This window comes from Mustelus asterias, chromosome 14 (assembly GCF_964213995.1).
Source record: "Mustelus asterias chromosome 14, sMusAst1.hap1.1, whole genome shotgun sequence".
Taxonomy (NCBI): domain Eukaryota; kingdom Metazoa; phylum Chordata; class Chondrichthyes; order Carcharhiniformes; family Triakidae; genus Mustelus; species Mustelus asterias.
In genome coordinates this window covers 10,150,447-10,163,573 of record NC_135814.1, presented here as the reverse complement: position 1 = coordinate 10,163,573, position 13,127 = coordinate 10,150,447, and the positions used below count along the sequence as shown (strand labels likewise).

The 13,127-nt window shown below is 48.0% G+C and overlaps 1 protein-coding gene across 1 annotated transcript in view; it reads left to right on the top strand.

Moving 5' to 3' along the window:
* Nucleotides 1–13,127, top strand: part of slc15a2 (solute carrier family 15 member 2) — a 77,378-nt gene that overhangs the window by 22,099 nt on the left and 42,152 nt on the right. The window contains exons 6-12 of the mRNA XM_078227864.1: nt 689–781; nt 3,737–3,836; nt 5,483–5,573; nt 7,572–7,649; nt 9,605–9,687; nt 11,441–11,527; nt 11,638–11,727. Of these exons, the coding sequence (XP_078083990.1) occupies nt 689–781; nt 3,737–3,836; nt 5,483–5,573; nt 7,572–7,649; nt 9,605–9,687; nt 11,441–11,527; nt 11,638–11,727 (622 nt within the window). The remainder of the gene's footprint in view (nt 1–688; nt 782–3,736; nt 3,837–5,482; nt 5,574–7,571; nt 7,650–9,604; nt 9,688–11,440; nt 11,528–11,637; nt 11,728–13,127) is intronic.

Below are 13,127 nucleotides of genomic sequence, written 5' to 3'. Positions count from 1 at the left end.
AGGCCATTAGTAACTTCAGAGCAGTATACCTCCTCCTAAATTTCAGCCCCGCATTGTTTTGTAACTTCAGCCTAATATTTGGGTCAAACTTATAAATGCAAATTGATATCCCAAGCAGTCTCCTATATAGTTTTATGTTGTATGATCAGTCGGTCTTTTACAAAGATGCTCTGAGTCTTGTACAGTTAAACATTAAATGTTTACCAATAACACATAGCTTCTTCCCTGCTGCTGTCAGACTTTTGAATGGACTTACTTCGCATTAAGTTGATCTTTCTCTACACCCTAGCTATGACTGTAACACTACATTCTGCACTCTCTCATTTCCTTCTCGATGAGCTGTATGCTTTGTCTGCATAGCGTGCAAGGAACAATACTTTTCACTGTATGTTAATATATGTGACAGTAATAAATCAAATCAAACCAAATCAAATCAAATGTACATGTAAAGCCCAGGCTAACTCCATACTTGCTGCTACACCTGTCTCCGCCCAGTCCATAACTCCCTTTAGTCTCAGGCCATGTGCCTCTCTGCATCGCCCATGTGGGCGGCACTGTTTCCAGAATAACCCTTGCTATGCCAGATATCTTTACACAACACTTACCATTGATGCATTGAAAGGTGTTATCTGTAGCATTTATATTTGTTTTAGTGAGTATTGATGCTTATTCTTCTGCTCCCAAACAGAACCATCATTATACTGTCCATCGTGTATGTCATCGGTCATATTGTGAAGTCTGTTGGTGCAATTCCAACAGTGGGTGACCAGAAGATGCACGTGTGAGTGAAAGACATGTTTCTCATTTGAGTTGAGGCCCCATTATCCTCTTGACTGGATTTATAAGATCCCATGATTCTTTAGGATGTCCTCTGGTTGTGAAGGGTGCTACGTCAATGCAAATTCTTTTTTCTAAGGTTCTCTGCCCCGCTACCTCAGGAGATGCACTGTATGATTCCATCTTCCCTGTGATACACCCCCACCCCCACCACCCAACCCCAAACAATCACACATGAGTAATTAAAAATAGTCGATTGTATATAATCTCAAATGGAAAAAAAAAATAGAAGTTGCTCTGCAAATCTGGCAGAATTTTAATGCAGGAGATTTGACATCCCTGCCGTTGACTTTGGTCAACTGTGTAAAAAGTTCAATGTTGGGTTGTTATATACCTGTCACAAAAATCAACAGAAGCAACATTGGAAAATCTGGATAACAGACCATAGAATTGAATCCCGACAGTACAGAATTAGGCCATTTGGCCCATCGAGTCTGTACCAATCACAATTCCACCCAGGCCCTATTCCCGTAACCCCGCACATTTACCCTGCTCACCGCCCTGACACTAGGGTCAATTTAGCACAGCCAATCCACCTAACCTGCACATCTTTGGACTGTGGGAGGAAACCGGAGCACCCGGAGGAAACCCACGCAGACACGGGGGGAAAATGCAAACTTCACACAGAGACCCGAGGCTGGAATTGAACCTGGGTCCCTGGCGCTGTGAGGCAGGGGCGCTAACCACCGTGCCACCGTAGATAGCTGATCCCGTGCCTAATAAATCACCCTGTAGACACTGGAATTATCGCTGAATCTCCCCGTCCAAGGACAAGGGAAACAAAGATATTGAGAAGGGGCCGAATAAAGTCCAGCACTGAACCATGAATTTACAGTAATAACAATTACAACAGTTACCTCAGGATATCTCAATGGCGTTACAGCCAATGAAGGTGATGGCCTAGCGGTATTATCGCTGGACTATTAATCCAGAAACTCAGCCAATGTTCTGGGGACCCGGGTTCGAATCCCACCGTGGCAGATGGTGGAATTTGAATTCAATAAAAAATATCTGGAATTTAGAATCCACTGATTACCATGAAACCATTGTTGATTGTCGGAAAAACCCATCTGGTTCACGAATGTCCCTTAGGGAAGGAAATCTGCCATCCTTACCTGGTCTGGCCTACATGTGACTCCAGAGCCACAGCAATGTGGTTGATTCCCAACTGCCCTCGAGCAACCAGGGATGGGCAATAAATGCTGGCCAGCCAGCGACGCCCATGTCCCACGAATGAATTTAAAAATGTAGTCATTATTAGTTTAGGAAATGCGGCAGCCATTTTGGGCACGGCAAGCTCCCACAAACAGCAAGGAGATATTCAGTTTTACTCATGTTGATTGTGCCAGGATACTGGGAGAACTGAGAGCTTCAGTCTGGCCTCGCTTTACTATCTTGTCTAAAAGGTGGCGCCTCCAATAGTACTGCACTTCCTCAGTAATCATAGAATCCTTGAATCCGTACAGTGCAGAAGGAGGCAATTCAGCTGTGGGAGAGGGGAAACAGAGCTCAGCAGGGGGTCGGCCAGAGGGCCAGGAAAATTAGCAGCACCCTCACTGTAGACTGGCTGCCTCTGCATCTCCATGAAATAGATAGCGCAGACTAAAGGTGAACGCTTTACTATATCTATCAACATGGATGTCCTCAAATGTCCTTGCTAACAGCACCGAAACTGTAATTAAGACATGGTTAAGCAACCATTGTCTGAACGGACATTCCATCCGTCTCGGGCGGCACGGTAGCACAGTGGTTAGCACTGCTGCTTCACGGCTCCAGGGTCCCGGGTTCGATTCCCGGCTCGGGTCACTGTCTGTGTGGAGTTTGCACATTCTCCTCGTGTCTGCGTGGGTTTCCTCCGGGTGCTCCGGTTTCCTCCCACAGTCCAAAAATGTGTGGGTTAGGTTGATTGGCCAGGTTAAAAATTGCCCCTTAGAGTCCTGGGATGCGTAGGTTATAGGGATTAGCGGGTAAATATGTGGGGGTAGGGCCTGGGTGGGATTGTGGTCGGTGCAGACTCGATGGGCCGAATGGCCTCCTTCTGCACTGTAGGGATTCTATGATACCACTAAGGATTATGACATTACCGATGGAATGCTATTAAACATGTACTGTCTCGGGCCTACCTCGGGTGCAGAGGAGGTTTACCAGGATGTTGCCTGGTATGGAGGGGAGATCCTATGAGGAGAGGCTGAGGGATTTGGGATTGTTTTCGCTGGAAAGGCGGCGGCTAAGAGGGGATCTTATTGAAACATATAAGATGATTAGAGGTTTAGATAGGGTGGATAGTGATAGCCTTTTTCCTCTGATGGAGAAATCCAGCACGAGGGGGCATGGCTTTAAATTGAGGGGGGGTAGTTATAGAACCGATGTCAGGGGTAGGTTCTTTACCCAGAGGGTGGTGAGGGATTGGAATGCCCTGCCAGCATCAGTAGTAAATGCGCCTAGTTTGGGGGCGTTTAAGAGATCCGTAGATAGGTTCATGGACGAAAAGAAATTGGTTTAGGTTGGAGGGTCACAGTTTTTTTTTTTTTTTTTTAACTGGTCGGTGCAACATCGTGGGCCGAAGGGCCTGTTCTGCGCTGTAATGTTCTATGTTCTATGTTCTATGTACCTATCTGTATCATATGTAAATAATTTATCGGTGTGTGTGACTAGAAACAATTATCTTTACTAGAAGTTGTCCCCTATAAAAAAGGCTGACTGCACACAATTGGGCAGGGCAGACTGAAGACGCCTTAGGAATTTTCCTCTCCTTCTTGATAAGAAGGCAATAAAGGATCCATCACTCGCGAACACAGTGTCCAAATATCTTTTGAGCTCTGACAGGCCAGGGGAAGATTTTAAAAAAGTGGTGTTACACCAGTCTCTCTAAAGTTAAAAAGCTTCTTTTTATTTCCAGGGTCTTGTCAATGTTTGGCCTCTTTCTCATAGCCCTTGGCACTGGTGGCATCAAGCCTTGTGTTGCTGCTTTTGGTGGTGACCAGTTTGAAGAGGAACATGTAAGTGCACCGTAAGAGTTGTCCGATGTTTGAAATGGAATTATTCACATGCAAGCTGTCATTAGACTTGTAGGCGGACAGGATCCCAGGCTGTCTAAATAGAACACTCAAGAATTCGGAGCCCATCAAGCCTGCTCCGCCCATTGGCTGAACTGATAGTAACCTCAACTCCACTTTGCTGCCTATCCCCGATAACCCTTGACAACCCCCTTCATCAAAGAGCAACTGAGAACACGAGCAAAACTTTTATAAACCATTGGCTAGGTCTCAGCTGGAGAATTGCACTCAATTATGGGCACAACGCTTAAGGGAAGCTGTCAAAGCCTCTGGGATAGTGTGGAAGAGTTTTACCGATAATGAGGGGCTGTAGCTGAGTGGAAAGCACTTGTTGGATTAAATATATGTCCTGTGTCCTCAGCCTGAAGCATCGAGGATAGGCATCAGTGACTCTGTTTGACTCAGGCATCATTAATAGGCTGGGCAGTTTCACATTCATTAAAAAAGGCATATCTTGCATTGATTGACTTGGCTTTACACCCACTGGTTGGAGCTGGCATATAAATATTACGGCCGTAACTCTGCCATCGCTAATTTTTTATCGCAGAGGGCTGGGGGAATCGCGCAGAGGGCGATGCGTGGGATTCGTGCGAGAGTTTGCGCCCCGCTAGCATCTCCCAGAGCTTGATTTCTGGCACGGTCTTCTCTGGAATTATTCACATCCTTCCGGTCTTCCGGAAATCGCTGGGGGTGCGGGGCTAGCATTTAAATTAAATTTTGAATATCATTTAGGTGCTATTAGTGGACCCAAGGCTGAATTCTCCGGGCCCACTAGCCTCTCCCACGCCGCCAGGTGTTTCACTCCAGCGGGGTTTACAGTAACCCCCCACTTTCGGGGAACTAGCGGCCCGACCCCGCTGGAGTGAAGGGGGGGCCATCGGGGGGTGGTGCCCCCTGAGCATGGGCACCCTGGCAGTGCCAGCCTGTGACCCCTGGCACTGCCCAAGGGGCAAAGTGCCCATGCCCAGGGGATGGGGGCCCCGCTGCCACTCTGCCATTGGGATCGATGGGGGGGGCAGTAGGGAGGCCAGCAACCGGGACAGGCGGGGGGTCGGGGGGGGGGGGGGGGGGTGGTGGGGGGGTGGTCTGCCGGGGAGGCAAGGTCTGCCGGGGAGGCAGGGTCTGCCGGGGGAGTTTGGTCAGCCGGGTGACGGGGGGAGGGTCTACCTGCAGAGGGGATGGTTGGGGGGGGGGGCGTTGAGGCTGGCCTGGGAATGGTTGGGAGGGGGCCATGATCGGGTCATGGGGAGGGTTGTGAGGGGGCAGCACTGTGGGGGTCCCGGGCTTGCCTGCTGGTTTCAGCCTCCCGGGCGGGAATAGACCCCGCCCCCTGAAATCTAATGAGATTCACACTGGTGGCCTCTGCATTGCACAGAGTGTGGGAGATTCCAGTGTGAACTCCCACTGAAAAAAGCAGCCTGAATTACTCCAGTTTTCCCACAAATTCAACACTTAGAATGTTTTGGGAGAATTCCACCCTATCTATCTATTTACATTGACTGGATCTTTATATTGCATTGGCTGAGTCTGGTATATATTGCACTGACCAGCACTGCACTAACTCATGACTTTCTACTGCTGTATTCCAGGCTACTGAGCGAAGGAAGTTCTTCTCTTTCTTCTACCTGTCCATAAATGCAGGAAGTTTGCTCTCGACCATCATCACTCCCATGTTGAGAGGTCAGTGCAGATTTGCAATTCTCTTTTTTTTTATGAATAGAATTTAATCTTCGATTAATCTCTTGGTGGCGCAGCGAGCGTGAGATGTAATCTGGTGTCTATTTAAATAGTTGACGGTATCTGGGTATCTGTATGAAACAAGACTCACTCCCTAACTGCAGCTTACTTTCAATGTCTGCTTCACTTCCTATTGAATCAGGTTGACTGACAGTGGGAGGTCATCGTGGGTGAGGGGGGGGCGGGGGGGATGGGGGGTGGGGGGGGTGCTATGTCTGTGCCTGGCTTTGCCCCTGGGCTATATTTGCATCTTCGAGGCAGGTAGTGGGAGTTGGGAAATTTCCCACTATGGCCCACCCACCTCAGGGGGAAAGTGCCAAAAAAAGACAGGGCCAGAATTTTACATGCCCCCCTCCCCCTTCCCCCCTCAGCGGATTCTGAAGTGGGGCAGAGCATACAATTGTACAGGTGTGATTCCGCTCGGGATAAACCCCCACCCCTGACCAACCCAGACACAATTTCATGATGAGGCAGGCATGGCCTCAGGCGAGAAACCCGCCCTTCCACCTAAGGCCATTTCCCACCCAGCCTCAATTTCTAGGCTGGTAGGCGTGGGTCAGAGCAAGGCCGGGAACAGAAAAATGAATGAATCTCCACCTGAGGCAGGAAGCGGGTGGGAGGCTCTCACTCTGAAGGCCCCTTCAGATATGGGGCACCATCCCCTCCGGGACCTAGGAGCTTCAGTTCTCCAAGGTGGGACCTCCTTCCAAGGGCGGAGTCCCACCAACTGTCAATCAGTGCTCAGTTGAGTGTGAAATATGGTGGTGAGTCTGTCAGAGTGGGCGGGAATGGGTCACACACCTGACTCGCGGTGCCAAGCACCCGCCATCCTGGAAATTCCGGCTGGAATTTTCATTCTGGGGCGAGGGTGCTAACAGGAGCTGGGTCTGTTGCCTTTAACGTGCCCACACACAGGTCTAGTCAGTGCACATTTGAGGGGGTCATTTGGCCTCTGCTCCATGGCTATGTTCATGTCAGGGTGTCCCTGAAGTGAGGGAAGAGACGCGCGGTATCCGCTAGTACGACTGAGGCACCACTGCAACCAATGGTTACCACAGGGACTGTTTCCACCATCAGCACCGGGCCTTTTGTCTAAGATGCAAATGAGCTCAAGTCTTGGAGGAGGAACCTCCCTCTTCTCCAATCAGCTTGGCTCATGTAGATCAGGCCCAGGACAGGGTGGTTTGGTCGCTCGCCCTGTCTTGTCAGCCTGGATCTGAAATGTCTCAACTTGTTGAGACTCTGAATTGGATTTGATTTGATTGAATTGGAAAAGTATATTTTTAAAAAATCAGCACCGGGAACCACATTTTGCTTGACTGGGCTGCCCTACCTGGTCCTGGGAGTTTGCCATTGGTGGTGGAACAGGATTGGACAATTGCCCGCCCTCGGGCAGTGGGCAGCTAATCTGGATAGATCAAAGGCCCTGTGAAAGGCCATTTGCTGACAGTGGGGGATTGATCCCTCACCCCAGAAAAGGCCATTTGACAACCCCCTCTCCCCAACATCTAGAGTGGCCACCAGCTAAACGTAGGAAGTCAGCAATCAACAATCAGTGTGGGGGGGTGGCGGTGGCGGGGGCGGGGGGGGGGGATGGTAGTGGAATTTGTTTCTAAGCAAATAAAGGCCACAGACAGGAAAGGCAGCCTTCACAGGCCCAACAATTCCACCGGAGGTCTTTCCCCTTCATCAATTGCTACTTTAATTTTCTTCAGTCTTTTCACTGTAGGCCCCAGACCCCCAGCCGCTGTCAGCAATGGCCAATGCCTTCAGTGAGGCTGAGAGGGCCAGCCTGCTGATTATGGCTGGCAGCTCTCAGGGGCAGGAGACTGCCCTGAGGTGGATTGCAACCCCAGACAGTCAGGTAGTAATTGTGTTCAACGCTGTAAGGATAATCCCGTATCTCCATTCGCCTTGACATTGCCTTGTGGTGTTTTTCAGCCGACGTTCAGTGTTTCGGGGGTGACTGTTACGCTCTTGCCTTTGGTGTTCCCGCTGCACTCATGGTGGTCGCATTAGGTAAGCTACAATTCCACCCTAAGCTTCTATTCACTCTGCTTGTTGCTGTTGGGATAAGCCCGCGTTTGCCTTTTTTATCCACTGTACACAGTGTGAAGCATTTCAGTGTCAGTTGAAGCACAAGGTAAATAGTCAAGTCTCCTTCTCCTGCACAGAAAACATAGAATCATAGAATCTCTACAGTACAGAAGGAGGCCATTCAGCCCATCGAGTCTGCACCGACCACAATCCCACCCAGGCCCTATCCCCACAACAACATGCATTTACCCGAGCTAGTCCCCTGACACGAAGGGGCAATTTCGTATGGCCAATCCACCTAACCCGCACATCTTTGGACTGTGGGATGAAACCGGAGCACTCGGAGGAAACCCACGCAGACACGGGGAGAACGTACAGACGCCACACAGACAGTGACACAAGGCCGGAATTGAACCTGGGTCCCTGGCACTGTGAGGCAGCAGTTCTAACCACTGAGCCACCGTGCCACCCACATGTTTTCACCCCAACCTCAGAAGAGCATGGCACCCAATGTTTCAATGGCTGATATCATTACAAACATGGCAATTTAGGATAATTTTGTTCCAGGGACTCAGTGCTATATCTGTCCATTCTTGGGTGTGGGTATCACTGGCAAGGCCGCAGTTATTGCCCATTCCTTCAGTTTCCCTTGCAAGGTGATATTCCACCTGGTTCATCTTGATGTGGTCCCTCTGGACCTTTTGGTGATTTGATCTCACATGCAGATAGAGTTCCAGAAATTTGAACCAACAGGCATGGTGGCACAGTGGTTAGCACTGCTGCCTCACAGCATCAGGGACCCAGGTTCGATTCCTGGCTTGGGTCGCTGTCTGTGTGGAGTTTGCACATTCTCCCCGTGTCTGCGTGTGTTTCCACCGGATGCTCCGGTTTCTTCCCATGGTCCAAAGATGTGTGAGTTACTTTGATTGGCCATGCTAAATTGCCTCTTAGTGTCAAAGGGACTAGCAGGGTAAATACATGGGGATGCGGGGATAGAGCCTGGATTGATGGGCCGAATGGGACCGCAGGGATTCTATGAAGAATGCAGATTTTTTTCCTTTATTCTTTTATTGGATGTGGGCATCGCTGGCAAGGCCAGCATTTGTTGCCCATCTCTAATTGCCCTTGAACTGAGTGGCGTATCATTTCAGAGGGCATTTTAGAGTCACCCACATTGCTGTTGGACCCAGATTCACAAGTAGGCCAGACCATGTAAGGACGGCAGATTTCCTTCCCGAAATTATTGAATCAAATTGTTTTTTATGACAATCGACAACGGATTCATGACCACCATTACTGAGACTGGCTTTCCAATTCTGGATTATTACCTGAATTTAAATTCTACCAGCTGCCTTGGTGGATTTGAACCCTTGTTCCCAGAACATTAGCCTCGGAATTATTCATCCAGTGATATTACCACAACGCCACCGTCTACCCCCCAGTTCCAAGTCAGGATGTTGTGAGACTTGGAGTGGAAGTGGAGGTAGTGGTGTTATCCTCCGCTGGCTCCCCTGGTCCCCCTAGGCGGTGGTGACCATGGGTTTGGGAGGTTGTCACTAGATGTCATTAACATCTGAATATTTGGGCCATATTCTGTTCACATTTGGACCCAATATACAAGTCCAAGTTTCCCACTGAACATCCTTAAACTTCTCTTTATTTGTAATTTTCTTACCGCTTGGCATTTTGTAAAATAGTCTTTTTCCAGAACCATCGTTAGTTTGCAAATATTTGCTGTCAGTTGACCAATCGATAAGTGTGATGAAGCTCAAAGATCCAAAACACTCGCCAACTGAGTTCAGCGCTTTATAGTTACCCGACATTCCCTTTTGGAAGAGGAGGAATGGTGAATAGGGAATTTGGTGATAAGGAACAAGGAAAGAAAGTGCTGTGGAAATGTGAACATTAATTTGATTATTTTTTTTCCTTTGATTTAGTTGTGTTCATATCAGGAAGCGGACTCTACAAAAAACTTCCACCCCAGGGAAATATATTGGTTGGAGTCTGTAAGTGTGTTGGGGTGAGTGCCTAGGGAACGAATTAGCAATCGTCCTTCCTTAGAGTCAATGGACATTCGCAAATATTACTATTTATTTTACATATAGTCACTCTGGGTGGGATTTTCCAGCCCTTTCTGACAGTGGGATCTTCCGATCCTGCCAAAAGCGACCTTCCCTTAGCGTTGGGTTCCCCAGCGGTGGGATGGGTGAGCCATGTAGAGCGCCGTAGACGTTGGTGGGACTGGAAGATCCCGCCCTGCCGAAAGCCACATCCACTGCTGGAAAATCCTGCCCTCTATTAAATTGTGATATGTGGACATTGGTGTACTACTCCTAGTATCACATAAAATAGTACACAACACGGATGGAGGCCATTTAACCCATCAAGTCTGCACTGACTCTTTCAAAGAGCAATCCAGTTACTCCCGCTCTCCGGCTCTCTCCCCTTTCCATTGCTTTGCCAAATGAGATTGATCAATTCACTTTCTCCTCAAGTCCCACATTGAGTTTCCCAATGGCAGATTTCTTGGCAGAACTGGACTTCAGTTGACAACTGCCACTCTGATGGGTGGTACCAACACGCTGTGTACTGACATTATATTCAGCATGGTGCAAATGTGTAGACCAATGTCTGAGCAGCATGCTGGGCAGCAGGTACAGACTAGTGCCAACGTACTTTTTTTTAATTCATTGAACATGGGTGTCACTGGCTGGCTATTACCCATCCTTAGTTGTCCTTGGAGGGCAGTTGAGAGTCAACCACATTGCTATGGCTCTGGAGTCACATGTAGACCAGGCTGGATAAGGGCGGCAGATTTCCTTCCCTAAAGGACATTAGTGAACCAGATGGGTTTTTACAACAATCAACAATGGTTTCATGGCCATCAATGGATTCTTAATTCCAGATATGTTTTATTGAATTCAAATTCCCCCTTCTGCTGTGGCGAGATTTGAACCCAGGTCCCCAGAACATCAGCTGAGATTCTGGATTAATAGTCGAGCGATAATACCACTGGGCCATCATCTCCCCTGAGCCACATAGAAGCCTATTCAAGTAAGACCTGAAAATAAACAGTTATCAAAGTGTCTGGTTCCAGTCGGAGTCATCTTGAATGAACTCCTAATAAACTCTTCCAATTTATCATAAGGTGTCAGTGAATTCTTGAATCTAACAGTCACAAGGAAGCTTACATTAACATTGAAATTAAGTTACTGTGAAAATCCCCTAGTTGCCACACTCCGGCCCCTGTTCGGGTACACTGAGGGAGAATTTAACATGGCCAATGCATCTAACCAGCACGTCTTTTGGACTGTGGGAGGAAATTAGAGCACCCGGAGGAAACCCATGCAGACATGGGGAGAACATGCAAACTCCGCACAGACAGTGACCCAAGGCCGGAATTGAACCCGGGTCCCTGGTGCTGTGAGGCAGCAGCGCTAACCACCGTGCCAATCTAAACTGCGTTTACCTCCACGGGGAACGTAATATTCGGGGGCCCTAAAATCCTGGCCTATGATTATTTTGTTGGTAAGTTGGAGAAGCCGAAAGATGCTGGAAAAATCCTTTGTAATGTTCGTGTCTGCTTGAGCACCGTAATGCACGTGAGTCAGAAAGGTATTCTTTAGGAAAAAAAGTCTATTCAGGAAGTGACTTTCCCAGAGGCAATGAGCGACTAAACTTGACGGGTAATCTGTCACAAATTCTTGGACAATGTTCTGACTAAACGTTCACTCCAGGACTCAGGTTTTAAACAGAATTGTCTTCTCTTACAGTTTTCAATCGCCAATCGGTGGAGACATCGTGGAAAAACGTATCCAAAGAGGGAGCATTGGCTTGATTGGGCAAGGGAAAAATATCCAGTTACGTCAAACCCTTTCGTTGAAAATTTTGAACACTTTAGCGTGCATCTCTTCGAAATAATTCTATTTGTAAAAAAAATTAATTTGTAAATACGTTTATTTTCTCACAGAAACAGCTGATCAAAGAAATTAAGATGGTTACCCGAGTCCTGTTCCTTTATCTTCCTCTTCCAATGTTCTGGGCTTTGTTTGACCAACAGGTAAAGAACTTACTCATCTGGGGGGTTTGTTGGGGTCCCAACAAAAAAAGAATCAGCTGCTCTGCCTATTTGAAACCACAGTTCAATATTTGAAAGGAATTTGTGTGAGTCATAGAGTCGTAGAGGTCTACAGCAAAGAAAAGGCTCTTCAGTCCATTGCGTCTGTGCTGCTCAAAGACAAACCACCCAACCATTCTAATTTCATTTTCCATCGCACAAACCTGAGTTTATTTATTTATTAGTCACAAGTAAGCTTACATTAACACTGCAATGAAGTCACTGTGAAAATCACCCAGTCACCACAGTCCGGTGCCTGTTCGGGTACACTGAGGGAGAATTTAGCACTGCCAATGCACCTAACCAGCACATCGTTCGGACTGTGGGAGGAAACCAGGGCACCCGGAGGAAACTCACGCAGACACTGGGTGAACACGCAGACTCTGCACAGATGGTGACCACAGCTGGGAATCGAACCCGGGTCCCTGGCACCGTGAGGCAGCAGTGCTAACCCAAGCATAGATTTGAGAAACTTGAGCTCTTTTGCTTCAACAGAAGGTCATCAAGGAGGCAACTTGTAAAAGTAAAGATGGTAATGGATAAGACAGGCAGGATAAAGCTGGGACATGACTCCATGGTGAGGCAATGCAAGAAGGAGGCACCTTTTTCCAAGCAGAGGATAATTAATGAAGGACAGACGTCTAGAAAATTTCCCACAGAACAAACATAAAACTTAGGAGCAGGAGTAGGCCACTCAGCCCCTCGAGCCTGCTCCGCCATTCAATAAGATCATGGCCAATCCAATTCTAACCTCAACTCCACATTCCTGCCGACCCCTGATAACTCTTCATTCCCCCTTTGTTAATCAAGAATCTATCCAGCTCTGCCTTCAAAATATTCAAAGATTCTACTCCCACTGCCTTTTGAGGAAGAGAGTTCCAGAGACTCACGACTATCTGAGAGAAAAAAACTCCTCCTCATTTCTGTCTCAAATGGGCGACCCCTTATTGTTAAACAGTGACCCCTATTCTCCCACTAAAGAAACTATCCTTTCTACACCCACCCTGTCAGGCCCCTCAGGATGTTATGTGTTTCAATCAAGTCACCGCTTACTCTTTGGAAGTCCAGCAGTTTCACATGACTAATCATAGAATCATAGAGATTTTCAGCAGTGAGGAGGCCATTCGGCCCATCAGCCTCGAATCCAGCTTTTCATTATTGAACTTATTCATTGACTTTGGGGGCTGGTTAGCTTGGATGGCTGGTTCGTTATGTGGAGCGATGCCAACAGCGTGGGTTCAATTCCCGCACCGACTGAGGTTATTCATGAAGGCCCCTCCTTCTCAACCTTGCCCTTCACCTGAGGTAACCCTCAGATTAAATCACCACCAGTCAGTTCTCCC